At 36.6% G+C, this 20311-nt stretch overlaps 1 protein-coding gene across 2 annotated transcripts in view; it reads left to right on the top strand.

The window, feature by feature from the left end:
* Nucleotides 1-5447: 5447 nt before the first annotated feature.
* LOC106867872 (PR domain zinc finger protein 10) overlaps nucleotides 5448-20311 on the top strand; it is a 26990-nt gene continuing 12126 nt past the window's right edge. The window contains exons 1-10 of one of the 2 annotated variants that reach the window (XM_014912928.2): nucleotides 5448-5648; nucleotides 11542-12117; nucleotides 12311-12457; nucleotides 12973-13054; nucleotides 13564-13908; nucleotides 14984-15408; nucleotides 16246-16348; nucleotides 16435-16575; nucleotides 17772-17884; nucleotides 18503-18682. In XM_014912928.2, coding sequence (XP_014768414.1) covers nucleotides 11599-12117; nucleotides 12311-12457; nucleotides 12973-13054; nucleotides 13564-13908; nucleotides 14984-15408; nucleotides 16246-16348; nucleotides 16435-16575; nucleotides 17772-17884; nucleotides 18503-18682 — 2055 coding nt within the window. In that variant the 5' untranslated portion in view covers nucleotides 5448-5648; nucleotides 11542-11598. Of the gene's footprint in view, nucleotides 5649-5709; nucleotides 5878-11541; nucleotides 12118-12310; nucleotides 12458-12972; nucleotides 13055-13563; nucleotides 13909-14983; nucleotides 15409-16245; nucleotides 16349-16434; nucleotides 16576-17771; nucleotides 17885-18502; nucleotides 18683-20311 lie in introns of those variants that run through there. The other variant, XM_014912929.2, reaches the window with a different exon arrangement.

Below are 20311 nucleotides of genomic sequence, written 5' to 3'. Positions count from 1 at the left end.
CTCGTGGTTTGAAGAATCAAGTGTGAAAAATTAACAGACAACAGCATATAGCATGCGGTCGTCATGGTAACAAGCTGCTAATGCCACGCTGTCTGTTGATTGGCTAAAATCAACCAAATTTCCTAACTTTAATTCCAAATAACATCCCATTCTTTAATTTACGAGATTAATTGGCTCTATTTTAAAACGGGGGCGCCAGTATTTTCTTAACGAAACACTTTGAAACTTGGGACACTGGTAGAATGTGTCATATAAAACATCTTCTTAACAAAAAAAAGGAATTCGCAAATTATTCCATGTGAAAGTTGTCGTATTTCTGTAATTTCAACCAATCACTGCTGGGCGGTCATAAAAATGTTATTCCCTGTGCCATATTTCATCCGGTTTAATCGTAATTTATACGCATATATTGTTTATATAATAAATTACGCTGTGCGTATCTATGTGTGTAACAATTTTAGAGTTCGGATTCTCGAGTTAGGGTTACGGTTACGGTTAACAGTCTAGTTAGGGGATTAATACGATATACACCGTTACAGCGCTAACTGTTTTCAACTGAATAGACGTCAGTGATTAGTAGAAATTATCGAAATAAGACAATTTTTTACATGAAATAAATTCGAATACAAAAATATTTTTCTGTTCTATAACACAAAATAGATAAGTATACGAAGTTTGAAAGTCTTTCCGTACCAAAAACACTACATAAAACAAATGAAAACTGGCGCCCCCGTTTTAAAATAGATCCAACTAATTGGTTGATCGTAATCAAAATTCAGAGTTGCATCGATACACCAAAATTGAGGGGCCTCATTTTGCGTGCGAGAAAGACTAGATCCGTAGTTAGTAAAATATACATAGTAATTGACAATAGTGTTGATGTGTTGCTGGCTCTCTGGTTGTTGGTTGTGTGTGATCTATGCCTTCTGCTGACAGGGAGGAAGAAAGGGTAAGGTTGCGATGCCCCTTTCCGAATCGGCCGATGCTATTGCACCTGGTTAACGGCTGACACGAACGTGTGTTCTGTGCCAGCCGATTGGACTGAAGAAAAAAGAGAGAGTTATATAGGGTATGGCCAGGAAGTAGGTCAAACCTAAAACAAAGGACTGACCCTTTAGTGACCAGCAAAGGTCCTAGGAGGTCAGATCAGCATGGCGATAAAACACAAAGGAATCAGAAGCAACAAGCGTGTAGATTCGGTTTCGAATTTCAGTTAAACAGGGCTTAGAGAGCTCCTACATGTGTGTGTGTGCGTAAATGAGTAGTATAAAATATTGGTTCAAAGTATCATGCAGCTATCACAGTAAGCTTCTCGTGCGCAATCGGCAATCAGTTCACATCAAAATCAATTACAAAGTAGGGTAAAGTAAAGTGCCCATGTAGCTATAATCCAGACAATCTAAGCCATGTTACACTGACTTCATATGTTCCCAAGAAAGGTAAAAATGTTGTCCTACTGGGCACAATGCATCATGATGCTGCAATTGATGAAAGTACAAAAGAAAAAAGAAAACCTGAGATTATTACCTTCTACAACAGTACTAACTAAAGAAGGGGTAGACACCGTGGATCAGTTGTGTTCCATCTACAATGTTTCCAGAAATACTCGACATTGACCTCAATGTTGCAGGAATAAAAGCATACAATATATTTATGGCAAACTCTCAAACAGCTATCAGGCACCGAAAGTTGGTGGAGGACCATATCCCTCATTGCAAAACAAACTCATATTTAAGGAAAGACTTGAAAAAGGAAGATTCAACATTTCTCAGCATCTAAGGAATTACCTCCAAAACATCATGGAGATTCCATACAAAGATGCTCGTTGTGCTCCAGGTCAAAAGATCGTAAGACAAGAAATTGCCGCCAGAAGTGGTATAAGCCCATCTGCTTGGAATATGCTATGCACACTTGTATTGCTCAGAGAGATAAAGATGATAGTGCAAACAATGAATAAACAAGTAGATATGAAAGGAGCGCTCTCCCCACCAAAAAACAGCTTCCTTTTGTTTTGACCTTCATTTTCAAAGAATACTCATTTATTTTGTTTACATGTTAAATAAATACATTATATCAGAATATGTTTTTTGATAATATTATTACTTAAGACCACATATAAAGTAATAAAATGTACTAAAAATAGCTAAAACTATGAGTGGGGTTCTCCATACCTCATCAAACTAACCATGAAAAAAACAGAACTGCACCACCAGAGGGTTAAAGATGGGATATAAACAGAGAAAGTTAGAGTTTGGGGAGTATAGTAGCTATTTCAAGACCATAGGTTTTCGAGGTAATGCCAGGAATAATGCCTAGAACGGTCACCCTTTGAGCATAAGCAATTGACATTTGAAACTGTTATACATGGTCTCACAACATTATTATTTCCGTTTCCTATCAATTCATTTATTGAAAGTAACCTACAATAATGCAGACGACCTCGTGCAATCTGATTAGTGTTTACTGAAATGTCACTCAGAACATTTTTTTGTCTAAAAGGCTTTGTAACAGTACTTTCATAGTACCAGCAAGAGCTGATCATCTCATTTTAGAGAACTTCTTCACAACTGGCAAATGCACTGACATTAGTAACACAACAGAAAGGAAACTATATTGAATCATAAAAGCAGATAATATTTTTGTTTTCCTTTGACTTTGTTATTTTTTAATAAAGTTGCCAAAAATTAGCGTTTCTTGAATACATTTAACAGACATCTTCTGACCAGACTGAATGAATGTGTAGAACAGCTCTTTTATAGGTGAGAACCAACAAAGGAATCTTTACATGGTCACTTGAACAGCTAGAAAAAGGAACCAAATCTCAGATAGGAGTGGGTTGATCTATATATAGTGATTGCTTTTAAGTTTTGCAAACTGAGTGGAATTTGCTTCATTGAGAAGCAACATGATTGTCACTTTCACTTAAAATTTCCGTTAACTAATATTATTGGAGTTATCTCCGTTTTATTGTTTTGGAGAATAACTCTTCGCTCTTTAGGAGAGTGGGTTATATATCTTTAGATATACACCTAACTCTCCTACATTAAATTGGAAGAGAACCGAACGCAGAAACTCCAAACTGATCAACAACAACAAATATTTATTGTTCGGTGGAAAAGGTAAACAGCATCTAATTGTCCGGTTTTAGAGTAGCCTGAAATGTAGATGTACGGTTCTTCGTGCTGGTGTCGTTATAGAGACAACTTGATTCAACCACACTCAAATGGGAGAGCTTGCTTGGTCGCTGTCTGCCTTGGTAAGAGACCGAATAATAGCGGGAACGCTTCGATGTTGAAACCCACGCATGCGTGGTTAAGGATTCAGTAATGGCGCCTGCCTTTTGGCGCCAATATGACGTCACTACAGTTCCATCGCAAAAAAAAAATCCTCTCAAGAATACTTCTGAACAAACTGGTACTCCTCTTTGTAGAACACCTCCCAGAGAGCTAATGTGGATTCAGAGCTAACAGGAGCCAACATGGAATTGTTCCCAGGCAGCTCCAGAAATGGGAATACAACAAGGGTTTGTATGTGACATTTGTAGACCTTAACAGAGCGTTCGACACTGGGCGTGAAGGGCATGTGGAAAATCATAGAATGAGTGGGTTGTCCCCACCAAACTCCACATCATAGTCATACAGGTACACTGAAGACTGGTGTGGCTAAATGAGACTCAGCAACGAACTCTCAAAGCCCTTCCCAATAGAAAACAATTTAAAGCATGGTTGCATTCTTGTGTCTACTTTCAACATCTCCTTCAGCTCATAAGGGCCACTAAAGAATTTGATGACAAGGAGACTGATCACTACATCCACTGCTCTACTAATGGCAGCCTGTTTAACTTTAAGTGACTATATACCAAGACACTGGAACAACATATTCAGGAGCTACGCGCTTCACAAAGATTACTATCTTCAATGTTGGCAAGACATTGCTGAAGACAGTCCAACAGGTCGGCTACTTGAATTGCATAATCTTGTATGATGATAAAGGGTTTGACAAGAGAATGACAAAAGCAAGCACTGCATTCAACAGACTGTATAAAAGAGTCTGGAATAACAAACTGACCATCTTTCTCTTTGGCTCCAAATCATGAGTTACCTACTATTACCACATAACATTCCATGAGCGCTTCCGCTAGTGCTAACTTGGTACTATCCTGAGGTCCTCGAAATCACCCGCATTGAGGCAATGCTGTTAAATTTACAGCTGCGTTGGGCAGAGTACATTTCTCGAAAAGAAGATCATTGCCTACTCAAGATTGTGTTGTATGGTAAACTCTCCACTTGCTATCAATGATAGGGTTGTACGAAGAGTCTCTAAAGAAATCCATCACGTTGACTATTGTCAGTGATCTGAAGGATGGTATGTCATAAGGTTTGGTAACGCACCATTCACCAGTCTATCTCCTCCTTCAAGAATGCACGTAGGACTGTTTTTGATGGCAAAAAGAGATTAAAAACCATGACACAGCAGCTTTGAATCCAAAATGGAAATTTTCTAATAGCTGGGTCTACTTTTTCCGTATTGGCCTAGTCAACCACCACAAGCTTGCAGTCGATGTGGACAGCCCCTTTCCTGAATCTTCATTGAAGACAAATCATGATGATAATAAACTTTCTAGCGACACAGTCACCTATAATTCTCAAACGTTACGTTAGAAAACTGCAAAAGTCTAATGAGAAGTGAACATTTGGCTAAGAACCAATAATCCAGAGACCCATTTGACTCGCTTTTTTCAGAAAATGATTTATGTTGATCACGTACTTTTAGCGAAATATATTTCTATAGTAACACTGTAACATTAATTAATTACATCAATCAGGGAGACGAAAGGAAACTTAGGTGGAACAGTTTAAACTCAGAAAAGCGATGTGCTAATTAAATTTTGCCAGAATTACTACAGATTGAAAAATAACGAAGAATTAAAATAAACGAAGTGATTTCGGCTCCTGCTCTACAACACTTCACAATGGTTATATTCGATTGATTCGAAGTAGTATATCAGTGGTACTGTGGTTTTGGGGTTAAAAAAAAAATTATCAGCCCCTGGTGAAATTTGAACTTTGAAAACGTAAATATACTCTGAAGCTCTATTATGTCTACTGCAATAATAATAAAAGAAAAATACAATAACTCAATAAACCTTAACTTATTATAGCTAGATATGCCAATTTAATCTCTTACATGTAGTATTTCTGAAACGTCATGAAAACATTTCCATTCCCTGTAGCAAACATAATTGTTTTTGTTCTTTTTGCATATAAAATAATTTTGTAAGTAATACTTAAACAGTATTTTTAAATAATTTTCATCACATGTTAACCAGGGACTATATATGGAATGTAACAAAAAATAAGCGTAAATACAATTAAAAAATCATATCAAGAGAGAACGATCCTTTGAACGAGAGTGTCTGCAAATGTAAGGCTTACGAGATTATGCGCTAGTTAATGCGAGAAACTGCGTGATTTGGCCATTAGGCAGAGGAGGTAGGTCAAGCTGTATATGAGCTGTCCAAAGAAGACATCGTTGGACGTTACTTGTGTTTGCATTCAACAGATCTATACGTCTGCGACGAACTTGCTCTCAGTGCAATTACTAAACATCCTAGGGCGGTTGCATGACGCCCAGTCTATGGAAACAAGGTAAGCGAGATGAGCGCAGGTCTTTGTTGTGTCCCCCACCCCTGGCAATGGCGTCCACTTTGGAACCTTCCTGTCGAAGTAGATTGCTCCTACTCCCCCTTTCTCCCTGCTGACATGGAAACGGCCGCTATGTTATAAGGGGGAAGAGGGGCGCTAGATGAAAAATTAGCGAAGAAACTTGGATCGATCCTACCTATCATCGAAATAAGACTTAGACTGGACCGTTTTTGTACGTAATAAACATGCTACTTGTTGTTAATTGTTTAGTTGCAAACGCAGAAAAAGAGTATTTGAAAGAATCTCTTCAGTTCTTAACAATATAATGACGTAACAAATTTTAAGCTGCTTTCCTGATAATTTTATTTATTTCGGCTTTTATGTTGTTATAATGAGTGCACATTAGTGGAAAACCCCCGGTGAAACGAGATTGCGATCTTGTTCTTATTCCTCTGTGTTGTCATTTCATTACGCCAGTGTCTGCAATGTCTTTGAGAACGGCATGAATGTCACAAACTCAGCTGTTCTCTTCGGTTATACATTCAAGACTTTGTGTCTAAATTAGAATTTAATACATTTTGTAATTAGAGAGATAACAAACATGTTAATAAATATAGTACTTCGGCATAGTTCCGTGTAGCAAATGTGGTTACATGGCAGTGTAATGACTTTTACATATCATGGCTGTTAGATAAATATATATTTTAATACACATTTTTTATTTTGGTTCAAGTCCTCGGGTTTAAGGAGGTGGAGAATCGAGCTTTGTGACGTTCATGGCTTTCTCAGTGACATTAGTGACATATATGGCTTCAATTCGGAATCGAAACCGATTTGCAAAGATTGGTCAGAAGCTTACGGTGCTTGTATCTGATTACTACATACTACGATAGAGTTACATATTAGTTGTAACTCGGTATTTCTACACTGACACTATATGATTTCAATGTAATTAGGCGTACTAATAATGATGTACAAATTCTATCCCGAGCGCCTATGTCGATATAGGATTGTGGAAAATTTACCGAAATGTGTTATTTAGCCCTACGCCTGACCTGAGTTAGCACATCTATGATTAATGCTGTTCTACCTATAACTATGTCGCCGTCCCTTTCAATATTCATGACTTTATATATTGCTTGTGTCATTTTTGTTTTCAACATGATAGTGATGTAAAGAAGATTTAACTGCTATTTCTATTAGGTCGAACGACCGCATAGAGTCCCGTTGTTTCGTCAAAGGTCAGCTGTGATTGAGCAAATCCATAACAAAATGCTTTCCTACCGAAGCCATCGCATCTTATTAGAAACTAGATTATCCAATGTGTCTTTTCCTTTTGTAACACCGAAGACTTGACTGCAATTGTTGTTGATTTAACTCAGGAGATCACAAGTTAACCAACATTAACAATGGCCCTTACGAGCATCTTGCAGAAGGGTAGACCTCTGACCAAAGGCTTTCCAGCAGTGACCATCCCCACCTTTTTAAGGCTATAAAGGGCTACATTATCTAATGTGTCTTTTCCTCATCTAAAATGGTAGGATGCGATTTGAGGAAGATTTGGCTGCTATTTCCACCTGCTTGATGAAACACTTTGATGGTCCTTTGTTATTTATTGTGGTTGATATTTACATCAGCTAAGATTCTTTTTTTGGTTTTGTTTGGATGAAGGGGCAGTGTCTGTAGCAATTTGAAGACCCTATAAGAGTTGTAAGATCAATGATGTTAAATGTTGCTCTTAAACAGTTACAAGTTGATGGCTGCAGATAAACCCCTAGGTAGAAAGGAAATTTCCAAAAGTTGACATTCTAAGGAGGAAGGACTGGATGAAGTGATTAGTGTGAGATCTGGAAATGACAACACGATATAAATGATGAAAGAAGGAGAAAGCAGGGAGAGTCTCAGTAATCATGGAATATGTCAGCCATGTCTGATTAGCAGAGGCCACTGTAGTAGGTAGCAGTAAGGAAGGCAGGGTGAGGAGACATCTGTAGGTTAGAAGTTAGAAGGTGTTGGTGAATGGCTTCGTGTCAGTCAGTTAGGTGGCCTTTTTTCTTACATGCTGGATGTCTGTGTATAACAACAGCTCTGTCCCAAGAGTGGGAGCAGTGTTCAGCTATGAGCTTTATAAAAAATGAGTAATTATTGCAGGATGTAGTATTTCAGAATGCAGAATTTTGGTAAAATAGATACTAGTAATGTGGTAAGTGCTTATTGGAGCAGCAAATTGAGTATGTAACTCTCTTTCATTTGCTGCATCATCATCATCATCATCATTTTAACATCTGCTTTTCCATGTGTGCATGGATCAGGCTAAACTTGTTGAGGTAAATTTCCAATGGCCAGATGCCCTTCCTGTCACCACCCTTACCTGTTTCCAAGCAAGGCAATATTTCCCCATAACCAGACATGTTCTTATGGAAGATTAGGAATGAAGAACACTGCTTGCATGACACTGATATTTGTTTACAGCTATCACATGATGTCAAGAGAAGGAGACAGTAACACACACATATGTATGTATACATATGTATACACATATATGTGTGTATATGTAAGTTATGATCACATAAGTGGTGGAGCAATATCAGAGGAAGGTTAACAGGGAAATTAGCTGTTGTGTGTGGAAGGTGCACAGATACAATTAACATTAAAAATGTACAGAAAATAGACTCCATCAAATGCTACAGGGGGAAAACTAGAAGTAGTTGATAGCTTCCATTACCTTGTGACCAAGTCAGTAGCTGGGGTGGATACCCTGAGAGCATAGCTGCTAGAATAAGAATAGGTTGGGTGAGAGAAAGGCAGATTGTATGATGTCTGTGTGAACAGCTATGCTACACAGCAGTAAAACATGGGCTGTGACTGCCAAGGACATGTGTAGGCTTGAAAGAAATGAAGCTAGTATGCTTTGCTAGATGTGCAATATCAGTGTGCATGTACCACAGAGTGTAAACATCTTGAGAGAAAAGTCTGGCATGAGGCATTAGATGTGGTGTGTAAGAGAGACGACTGCATTGGTATGGTCATGTGATACATATGAATGTGGACAGCTGTGTGAAGAAGTGCTGATCTCTACCAGTGGAAGGAAACTATGGAAGAGGGAGACCCAAGAAGACACAAGATGAGGTGGTAAAGCATGATCTTCAAATGTTGGGCCTCACAGAGGCAGTGGCTAGTGACTAAGACCTTTGGTGATATGCTGTACTTGAGAAGACCTGTCAAGCCAAGTGAAATCACAGTAGTGGCTCTTGTCACTGTCACGTAACTGGGATCCATGCTGGTGGCATGTAAAAAGCACCTTTCGAATGTTGGATCTCACAGAGGCAATGTAACCAATGCTAGTGTCACATAAGTAGTGCCCATGCCAATAGCATTGAAAATGAAAAGCACCTTTCAAGCACTGGGCCTCATGGAAGCAATGACAAATGACCAAGACTTTTAACAATGTGCTGTGCTTGAGAAGAAGACTCATCAAACCAAGTGAAATTGTAGTTGTGGCACCCATTACATTCTCAGAGTGGTTGGCATTAGGAAGGGCATCCCACCATAGAAGCTATGCCAAATTAGATTGGAGTCTGATGCAGCCTCTCAACTTGCCAGCCCTGGTTAAACCAATGGACGACAGATGCTAAATGATGATGATGATGATATATATATGTATGTATGTATATGTACACACACACACACACACACACACACACACACAATGGTTTTCTTTCAGTTAAAGAAGACACTTACCCAAGGTACCACCCAGTGGAACTAAATCTGGAACCATCTGATTGTGAAGAAAACTTACCACCCAGTCGTGATTGTGCCTCTGCATAAAGCCATTAGAATAAATTAGTAGCTCTCTTGGAAAGTACATGGCTGTTACAAAATGTTTCTCTTTCCCTTAAAATCAATAGATTTTATTTCTTACCAGTTCCAAACCCTCACTTCCAAAACATGAGTATTCATGTAGCTCCTCTACAGCAGGAAACTTGTTCTGTTCTGGCTCCTTCTTCATACTTAAGCCCTTCATCTCCTAGCATAAAGCTGCCTCCCTTTTTACTGTAGCTCCACTCATAGTTGATCTTAGTCTTGCAAGCTGCATGGATGACCTTGCTATTAATGATACCATGAAAAAAGCTCCCACTGCACACTGTAAAATGGATGTAAAATGGACACTATTAGGAAGAGCATTTAGCCATAGAAACCATTCCAAAGCAAACATTAGAACATGATGCAATCTTCAAGCCATCAGATCCTCTCAAACTGTCCAACCCATGCCAGCATTGAACATAGACATTAAATGATGATAATGATGTGCATTTGCCTGCATGTGTATGTCTCTGCCCTCACATAAAAGTTTGTTGAGCAAAAAAGCAATGATATTCATTGACATTCTCTGCTCATATATCATCGTATATCCATTGTTTGAAAAACAGGTAAGGATTAATGACAAAAAGGATATTCAAGGTATTCAGCCGTAAAACAATACCTCTGTATTCATCCAACCTATGCTAGTAAGGAAAAATTGATATGGAATGAACAAATATATGAATGATGTATTGCAGAAGCAAAAATTAAAATGCATTCATAATGCTAATTTCAAATCTGATTTCCTATGCCTGTATATGTTGGTTGGTTCTACATTGTTCTCATATTGTATTTATATCATTTACAAAACAGTAATGTGAGGATCCTTTTGAAGGTACATAATGCTTCATTTGGCTATAATGATATAAACAGTGCTTAGAAGACTATTGATTTGAGCCAACTTGTTATTTAGTTCCCCAGTTCAGACTTTATTGAGCAGGCCTACCTTGAATCAGTTTGTTTCATTTCTTGCTAATTGACCATTGAGTACACTCAGAAATTTTCTAAATAGTTAAATCTTATCTTTTTTTATAAAATAGTCAGGAAAAGGGACAGTGCTTTTGGCTTTTATAGTTCTTTGGGGCTCATGTGATTGGTGCAGTTGATATTAAGCTCAAACATTTATGAGTTGATGGCTGTAAGAATAATGTGGGTGGAGAAGGGATTCCAAGAAGTTACAGGCCTGGATAGGAAGGATTGGCAGAATATGAAATCTGGGAGATGAGACACTGTAAGGGTACAGGATGGGAGAAGAGACAAATAGGCCTGTATTCAGAGAGTATGCAGCTACCTATCATAAAAGAACAGAAGCTATTGTTATAGAAATAGAAGAGGCAGAGAGAAGACACAGCATGTCTATAAGCTAGTAATTGAATCTTTACTAATCAGTTAAATGGCATTTTGGATATGGTTTAGGATGTCATATGTAGCAGCAGCATACTCTCATATAAGTGAGCTGTGCACTAATGTGACTCTTACTTGAGTTTTGTTGAGGGTTAGTAACTGATTAAGGCTAAAGGATACTTTCTATGCTTATAACAGTTAGTTACATGTGCTGATATGAATATAGTTATATATCAGAATCAACTCATTTGGTTTCTAGTTTATGGAGAGCTGTTTAGAGACTGAAATTGATAAGGCCAGGCAAGTACCTCTCAGTGACCTATTGTGCTCTCAGGTGTATTTAATAAAATAGGGGAAATGGGTGGGGATATATTCATATAAGAGGCTATCTATTGCATCATTTGCATCACAAAAATTCATTCTGTATAGCATAAACATCTACATAGGAATAACCATCATTTGCTGACTAGTTATTTCTATTAAAGTCACTAGCCTTTATAACAAGCTTTCTGTCATCTGTTACTAAGGTGCATCGCAAGAGAATTTCATAGAAACAGTCATTTAGCTCACAAACAATCCTGGGTGCGTGATCATCATTGTTGCTGTGGTATTATTGCATATAATTTATCTAAGTTTAATTAGTCTGTTGCATACTCAACCTTATTAAAATGTTATTTCTTTTATATTTTAGGTATAAAGATGACATGATACCTCTTTATCTTGGCAGGAAGACTGAAAACTATTTGCAATGGAGAGTGATAGCAGTTCTAATCAAACCACAGTGTGGGCAGCAGTGGGACAACAGGTGCAACACCAACAACAGCCACCACAGCACCCACAGCCGTCTCAAGCACAGTTGCATCAACAAGTGCAGACACAACAAGCTGTTTTGCAGTCCGCCCAATTTGTTGCTGCCCCTCCTTCAAATAGTGGAACATTTACTGTAACCACTGCTCATCAGGGTCTCCCAATTTTAGCTGCAACACCAGCAGTAGCAGCTGCTGCAGCTTCAAGTACATTTACAGCACAGTATGTTGATTTTCAGTCACCTCAATTTGCTACGTACCAAATCAACATTCCTCATGGAGCCAATCTCTATCAGCCAGCACAATCTTCATTTGAAAGGATTTCACCTGTGGATGAATTCCAAAGTGGGGAAGTGGTTTCTGGAAGTGATGGTATTGCTACATACTCAACCTTACAAACTGCTAATGGCACACAGCTCATTGCTGCTCCAACTGTTGACAGTACCACACTGCAGCATGCCGTAAGTCTGTTTTTATTATTTGTCCAACACTTTTCAGAAGATTCTTATAAAATTAATCTATAGCATTCTAGAGAATTCTTGATTATACTCTACCTTTGGAAAGAAGTCCGATAATTATAGAAAAAAAACTCTTTGAAGAACTTCATATTTGTTATACACTTTATTTATTGCTTTCTTTATGTTTCCATTGCAGACTTTTCATGGACATCATGTTATGAATGACAACTTGATGGCAGTGCAGCGTGTTGTTTCTCCAGTTGATTGTACTGTGAGCCAGTCTACATTGAGTCTCCAAAGGGATCACGACAGTACTCACCAGGCTTCCACTATTGGTTCTGTGGTTTGTAGATTCTTTTCATAACATAGTAATATTACTAACATTGCAAATGTATTGCAATTTGGCTTTCTTTTTACAATCTCTCTACTGAGTTTCATTTTCTTATTTTCCTCTGCTTCTCTCACTAGTGCTATAGAGCAGTTTATGATCTTATTTTGATTCCAAGTTGAAACAACATCACTTTATTTAATGCTACTACAGTAGAAAGACATCAATGTCACAAATCTGGACTGTTTAGTTGTAAACCAGATTAGATGATTTCCTTCAATGGTAAGCATCATAGTAGGGCTAAAATTTATTAATAAATATATATATTCAATTCACAATTGAAGCTATTTAACTTAATGTGTTATTAATGGCATCGAGAAAAGCATGACTATCACAAATTTCTTTGTTCCTGGTTGGCTGCATGGTAACTAATTATCATCACTGCTGCTTGTATATGTCCACCTCATCTTGTTTTTTAATATATCTGTTAGTGTCATTGAATTACATATGAATAAACCCATTTGTTACAGAGTCAGCACCAACCTATGGAAACTCTGAGTGGAGAACCAGATACAACCCAAGAAGACAGCCAAGACTTTAGCTCTGCCCAAGGTGAACTACCTTTTGAAAAAATCCTTTATCATACATATAGTTGCTAATGTTCATTATTTTTTCTTTTATATATTATATTGGTAAACGCCAGTATTTTGAACTATAGAACAGGAAATATATGTTGGACACCACACACTGAATAAAAATATCCAAACTACCACCTTGGAGTCCTCACAATATTTCTTACTCTCGTACTACATGCATCTAAATAGAAGTGTATAATTGCATACACAGTATAGTCCTTGATGAATCTGAAATGTAAGATGTTTGCTATTTGTTGGTTCCAACTTTACAATCAACTGATTCTTTACTGGAGATTTACTGTTTCACTGAAGTCTATAATAATAACATTAACAAATATTGAAATTTGAAGATCTGTTCAAAATGAAGTGTCTTAAGATGTTCTACTAATTTTCATAATTTGAATCTTTATTTTTTTTCTTTTGTATTCATGTTATCTTGAATAGTTTGATTGTATTGTTCTTTTTTTTTTATTTCTTTGTTTTCAGTTGGTTCTGGTGTGGCATTCAACACTGACAATGGTATTGAAGAGACAAATGATGCTAATGGTCTCCATTCTACCATATCTAGTAGCAATGGTATTAGTACTACAACACGTGAGGTCTTGGGTGTAGCAGTTTCTGCTGTTAGCAGTGGACAGTTATCATCAACTGTGGATGGTACCAACTCCGTATCACCAAGTGTTGTCTTGGAAAGGGATATTGGTGTTTTTCAAAGAGTTGAGGCTGCCCAGTCTTGTATAATTGATAATTTTAGGCGGCAACATCATCTTAACTCAATTAGTACTGATGGTGTTGCTGACAGTTCTGCTGAAGTTGATGCAGATTTATCAAGTAAGTTGATTCTCTGTCATTTAAATCTCTCTTTCTTTTTCATATATTTTTATTTTGGTTAGTGAGTTTACTTGCTCTGCATTAAGCTATTGAAATTTAACTACCAATAGCTCTATTAACTAATGTGTAAATAGATGGAGTACTATGTAAGTAATGAGGATTTTTTAAGTTGCAGTGCTAGGCTAAAATCCTCCTAATGTTGGGCATGTCATCATTTTTACTTTGTGTTGTAAGAAAAATCCTTCTTTAAAGATTCACACTGGTGAAAGATGAAAAATTTTATCAGTGTATTGTCCCTTTAATCATTACATAAACATGAAAAGTTACAAAAGCAATGTTCTATATCCTATTAATGACTTTGTAGAATACAGGACATCACTGATTTAGTGTAACTTTACTTTCCTTGAAGTCTCTTGTACATATTGAATCTATTCCACTTAGTTCAGTACCAGAAATTGTTTATTCAGTGATATGTACTCTTGAGAACAATGGACCTAAATAATAGTAATAATTGTCTTCTATCATTTTATTCTGTGTGGTTAAGAAGCTCACTTTGCAACCATGTGGTTTCAGGCTTGTTTGGGCAAGTGTCTTTTAATCTACCTCCAGGTCAACTAATGCCTTGTAAATGAATTTGGTAAACAGAAACTGTCTGGAAGCCCATTGTGTATGTGTGTGTGCATGCACACGCATGCACACAGGCATGTTTTGTGTCTATGCTTGTCCTCCACTCCCAATATTGGTTTGTTTGTGACCCTGTAACTTAGTAAGTAAAATAAATACCAGACTTAGAATAGTAAGTTCTGAGGTCAATTTGTAAGTACTGAGGTCAAGGTGATACACCACCAGGTATACAGTTCAATGAATAAAACAAGTAAAATGCAAAAGTTTATAATGATAACAATGACAATGAACATCATCATAATTTTAAAATCTATTTTTATATGATAGCATAAATTTTATGTGTGCATGTGCAGGATGTCAGCCTTCTTGCTTTGCTTTAAAGCACCTGAGGCTTTATGTTGATGTATCAGTTATTAGTGATATTACCTGTCAATGTTTTTTTTTTTTTCAGGTGGTGCTCATCTAGCAATATCTCAGAATCTAGAAGAAATTGTTGCTAGATCTAACAATGATTCAGCTAATGTTAGTAGCCTAAGCCATGGTCCAAATATTACTGGAGCTAGCAGTAGTGGACTTGGTAATATTACTGGACCCAGCAATTTTTCTAGCAATACTGCCGGAACTAGCAACACTGGGCCGAGTAATATCACTGGATCTAGTTGTGTTTCTGCTGATATCAATGGCTCTATTAATGGACTAGACAATACTGCTGACTCTAACATAAGCTCTGGCAACATTGCTGGATCAAGCAGAGGTTCTGTTAATATTGCATCAAACAGGGTTTCTGGTAATGCTGCTGCATCTAATAACATTACTAATAACATTCTCAATTGCTTAGAAGAGGAAAAAGAAAATATTCCTCATTCAAAACGACAAGTAAGTTGAAATTTTCTTGTTTTATTTTTAATTTTTATATGATTTGGGACAGGAAACAAGATAACTTGTTTACATCAAAATTACTGAAGTATTTTATTTTCTATGTTCTACGTACTATTTACCTTCCAATGCATTTCTTTATCAATCTTCCACAGCCTAATGCAATCACTGTATTGCTGCTTGCAATGATTGTCTGCTCATAGTTTATATTGTAGTTATAAATGAAGACTTTGGTGGTAGCCATAGTGAATATGGGTAACTTAGACTTAGTTGTTACATAATAGTCCTTCGAGATTAACTTGATGTAGCTGGCAACTGAAAATTATTTTGGAATCTGTTTGGCTTTTGATAGTCTTAAATGTTTGATCGTATGTGTTTAAGCAAAGCTAATGACAGCTCAGTTGCTCTCAAAATGCATACTAATATTAATGTTCAAATGTTTAGAGTTATCCAGACTGTAAGAGTCTCAACTGCCCAAGACAAGTCTGGCCTGCTTACCAATGTCAATTGATTGTATCTTGTAATGATACCTTATTTACTTCTTATTACAAATATGCTTATTTCTCAAGAACATGCTTCTCAAAGGCATTGTAACAAAACTTTCACTGGATTGATACCCTGTCCAGACAGAGGTGGAAGGACAGGTAAGAGGGAGACCTATCCTCAGTCACTTTTTATTTATAAGTACCAGCACACTTCCAGACTTTTAGGAAAATGATGGTAGCAAAAAAAAAAAATCAAAATATTTTGGTTTTTGTCTACATGAAAAAATGACCTTAATCTAAAAGAAAGAATTGAAATTAACTTCTCTTTTGTTGTTTGTATTTCTTATTGAAGTTGCGTAAATCAAACCGCATTGCCAATATGGAAGCCGAGTCAAGCTGGTCGAGTCATCGCCGTCAGTATAAACCTACCAAGGCATATAACCCTGATGAACTTTGTAAGTATTTTATAATTTTCATTGTAATTTTTGCATATTTGTTTTACTCCAATCAGAACTACATTTTAAACTTTACTTTTATCAAGGGTGTGAAGAATGCATGGCTACTTACCAAAATGAATGTCCAGAACATCGCCTACAAATTGTACCTGATAAAGTAGTCTTGTCTCGGGCCTGGTCCAGTTTGCCTCCAATACTTCAGATATTTCGACTTGGTGAAAGTACAGGTTAGTTGTGTAATTTGTATGCTTGCTTGTATTATTTTAAAAATATGACAATAAAAATTTTTTTTCTTTTAAACATACTCATTTTAGTTATTAACATTTAAATTGTAACTGTAGTCATTTCTTTATAAGTAGATAATTGGTAATTGAGTATATTGGTACTGTTGTTGATTTTAACTTAAGTTGTTTTTGTTTGTTTTTAATGGTTGGACCTGAAGGAAATGGCTGCACCTATAATTTTCACATATTTAATGAGACTGTCAAGAATGATGCAGTTGAAGTTTATCTTGAACAACAGCAAGAAAAAAACATGGACAAGGAGGGAATTTTATAGAGCCATCATTTTGAAGAAGGTTTAGAAATAGTGATTAGCGTAGGGAATAAACACAATATGGGTGAGGAAAAGAAGAGAGATGATTTATTTGGTTAGGAGTGGCACCAGACAAGCCAACCCTGAAAAATAAAAGCCACTGGAGTAGTGGTAGAGAAGACAGAGTGAGGAGACAGCATGTCTGTGAGTTAGAGACTGAAATTTGTATTAGTGACCAACTCTCATGATTGTCAATTGGGGGACCTGTTATGTGAAATGCAATCTGCAATATTCTTACGTGTTGCTGTCCCAGATGTGGGAGTTATATGTAGTGTTACCATAAATACTAAGTTTGGATTAAGCATTGTTTCTAGATTGTTTTGCTTTGTTGATTTACTTGACTAACTTCACACAAGCATATGGTTGCAACCAGGAGTTGATTCTCTGTCATAGGATTGACATGCCCAGTGCTTGTCTGTTAATTAACAAATCTTACCAGATTAATTTACTTATCAAAGATATTGTATTAATCAGTTAAGTTAAAAAATTTTTATCGTAATAATTAACAAAAAAATTGCCTGATTGTTACTCAACCTCATGCCAATTGATATGATAGTACACTTAATTGAAGCCACTATAAAAAAAAGTCACTGGACTAAAGATAAATGTCTTTAATGATAATAATTCATTTCTTTTTCACAAGATTCATTTTTATCATTAAATCTACTTATAAAAGTTGTCTACATTTTAATTCCCTTTCTGTGCTTATTTATTGTTGTGGTGATATATTGAATTTATTTTAGAGAGAACAACCGCTTATTTGTAAAGAGACATTTTTTCAATTGATCAAAAAATATTGTATGTGATCTTTTCTTTTTTTCTCTACTAGAACTTGGAGTATTTGCAAAACGTCCCATTGCAAAATCTACACAGTTTGGACCATTTATTGGTGAACCGGTAGCCAATCAAAATCAGCTGACAAACTGTCGGTTTGTTTTAATGGTTAGTTTCAAATGTATTAATTATTGAAGTTTTTGTTTCATTTAATTTTGTTCAAATTTTGTTCTTCATAAAGTTATCTGTCATGTGTTGAAACAATACCTGAAGCCAAAGTTCCAGAAATGCCTTTAACTACTTATACTTTTTTATTACATGTATAGTTATCAGATATAATTTCCATTCAAATAGTGTTCAACAAAGTATTTATGAATTATATTAATTACTGAATTATATTAATTGAAATATATGGATATATGAATATCATTAGCTGAAGTCTGTAGATGGAAATGATCAGAATATATAGTTTATTGTTGAAATTTATAGAAAGTTGTTAATTAAGAATGGTATTTACTGTTAAATGAGATCCAATACTGTATATTGTTGACCCCTTTTATGTATTCTCTGTGACTAAATGCTGAATAGAACTATATATCCTGCATTTCAAGATCATATGCTACATGTCATTATTTCATTATGAGTATATTACTTATTAATGCTTGTTTTTCACCTTTTGGTTATCTCACTATACTAATTTATTTTTTTAAAAATTTGATATATTTGATGTTTCTTTCTGTTTAGTCATCCTTAATATAATTTCTTTCCTTTCCTTTTTCCTTGCAGTTAGAGCGTGAAAATAATGAGTGTTTCTACATTGAAATGTCTGATGAGAATAAATGTAATTGGATGATGTTTGTACGACCTGCTGAGAACTTTGCTGAACAAAACCTTGTTGCTTATCAACACTGTCAAGATATCTATTTTACAGTTTCTAAAAATATTGAGCCAAGGCAGGAGCTCAAAGTAAGTTTTTTTTAGATATAACTACTACTACTACTACTATTACTCATCATCATCATCATCATCATCATTATTATTATTATTATTATTATTATTATTATTATTATTATTATTATTATTATTATTATTATTATTATTATTATTGAGTACTTATGACTTATTACCAAGTGTGCATGCTCCTAAGAAGCATTTTGAGGTTATTTTTCCTGTAATACACATTTGTCTGTTCTGGGCAGTTTTATATTCAATTTCTATGACTGCTGGTCATAAAGTGATCTATTCATTATACATCATCTAAGGAGAGATATTGTTCACAAAACAGAATGTTCTGTAGCAGAAGACTAGCTACAAGATAAGACACATATACTTCCTTTATACTGTGTATCAGAGATTAGTTCTTTCCAACTATTCTTTCAGTCTGTAAACTTGGGCTGCAGCCCCAAATAATTCATAATTTTATAAAAAGTTGTGCACTTTTGTTTAAAAATAACTAATAATAACTAATTATCATGCAATCTGTAAAGTACAAATTTGTCATATTACTGGGTGTGTGTGTATATCATCATCATCATTTAACGTCTGCTTTCCATGCTGGCATGGGGTGGACGGTTTAACTGAGGACTGGCAAGCCAGAAGGTTGTACCAGGCTCCAATCTGATCTGGCAAGGTTTCTACAGCTGGATGCCCTTTCTAATGCCAACCACTCCGGAGTTTAGTGGGTGCTTTTTTACGTGTCACCGGCACAAGGGCCAGTCAGGTTGTATTGACATCGACCACACTTGAATGGTGCTTTTTACGTGCCACTGACACAGGAGCCAATCAAGTGGCACTGGCAGCGACCACACTTGAATGGTATTTTTATGTGCCACCGGCACAAGACCAGTCAGGTGGTACTGGCATCGGCCACAACAATGATTTCACTTGACTTAATAGGTCTTGCCTAATGATTGAAGGGTACTCTTAAACAGGCCAGTTATGCTAGACTGGCATAGGCTACGGTTACAGTCTCACTTTGACTGCCGGGTCTTCTCAAGCACAGCATATCTCCAAAAGTCTCAGTCGCTCATCATCGCCTCTGTGAGGCCCAATGTTCAAAAGTTGTGCTTCACCACCTCATCCCAGGTCTTCCTGGGTCTACCTCTTCCACAGGTTCCCTCCACTGTTAGGATGTAACACTTTTTCATACAGCTGTCCTCATCCATATGTAACACATGACAATTACCAGCGCAGTCGTCTCTCTTGCACAGCACATCTGATGTTTCTTATGTCCAACTTTTTCTCAGGGCGCTTACACTCTGTTGTATATGCACACTGACATTACACATCCAGCGGAGCATCCTAGCTTCGTTTCTTGCAAGCTTACACATGTCCTCAGCAGTCACAGCCCATGTTTCACTGTCGTGTAGCATGGATTTTTGCACACATGCGTCATACAGTTTACCTTTCACTCTGAGCAAGAGGCCCTTTGTTACCAGCAGAGGTACGAGCTCTCTGTACTTTGCCCTGGCTATTTTTATTCTAGCAGCTAAGCTGTCAGAGCATCCACCCCAGCTACTGACTTAGTCACCTAGGTAACAGAAGCTATCAACTACTTCTAGTTTTTCTCCCTGGCATGTGACGGAAGATGTTATA

The sequence above is a fragment of the Octopus bimaculoides genome, chromosome 5 (assembly GCF_001194135.2).
Source record: "Octopus bimaculoides isolate UCB-OBI-ISO-001 chromosome 5, ASM119413v2, whole genome shotgun sequence".
In the NCBI taxonomy this organism is placed as follows: domain Eukaryota; kingdom Metazoa; phylum Mollusca; class Cephalopoda; order Octopoda; family Octopodidae; genus Octopus; species Octopus bimaculoides.
This window is presented reverse-complemented; position numbering and strand designations above follow the sequence as displayed.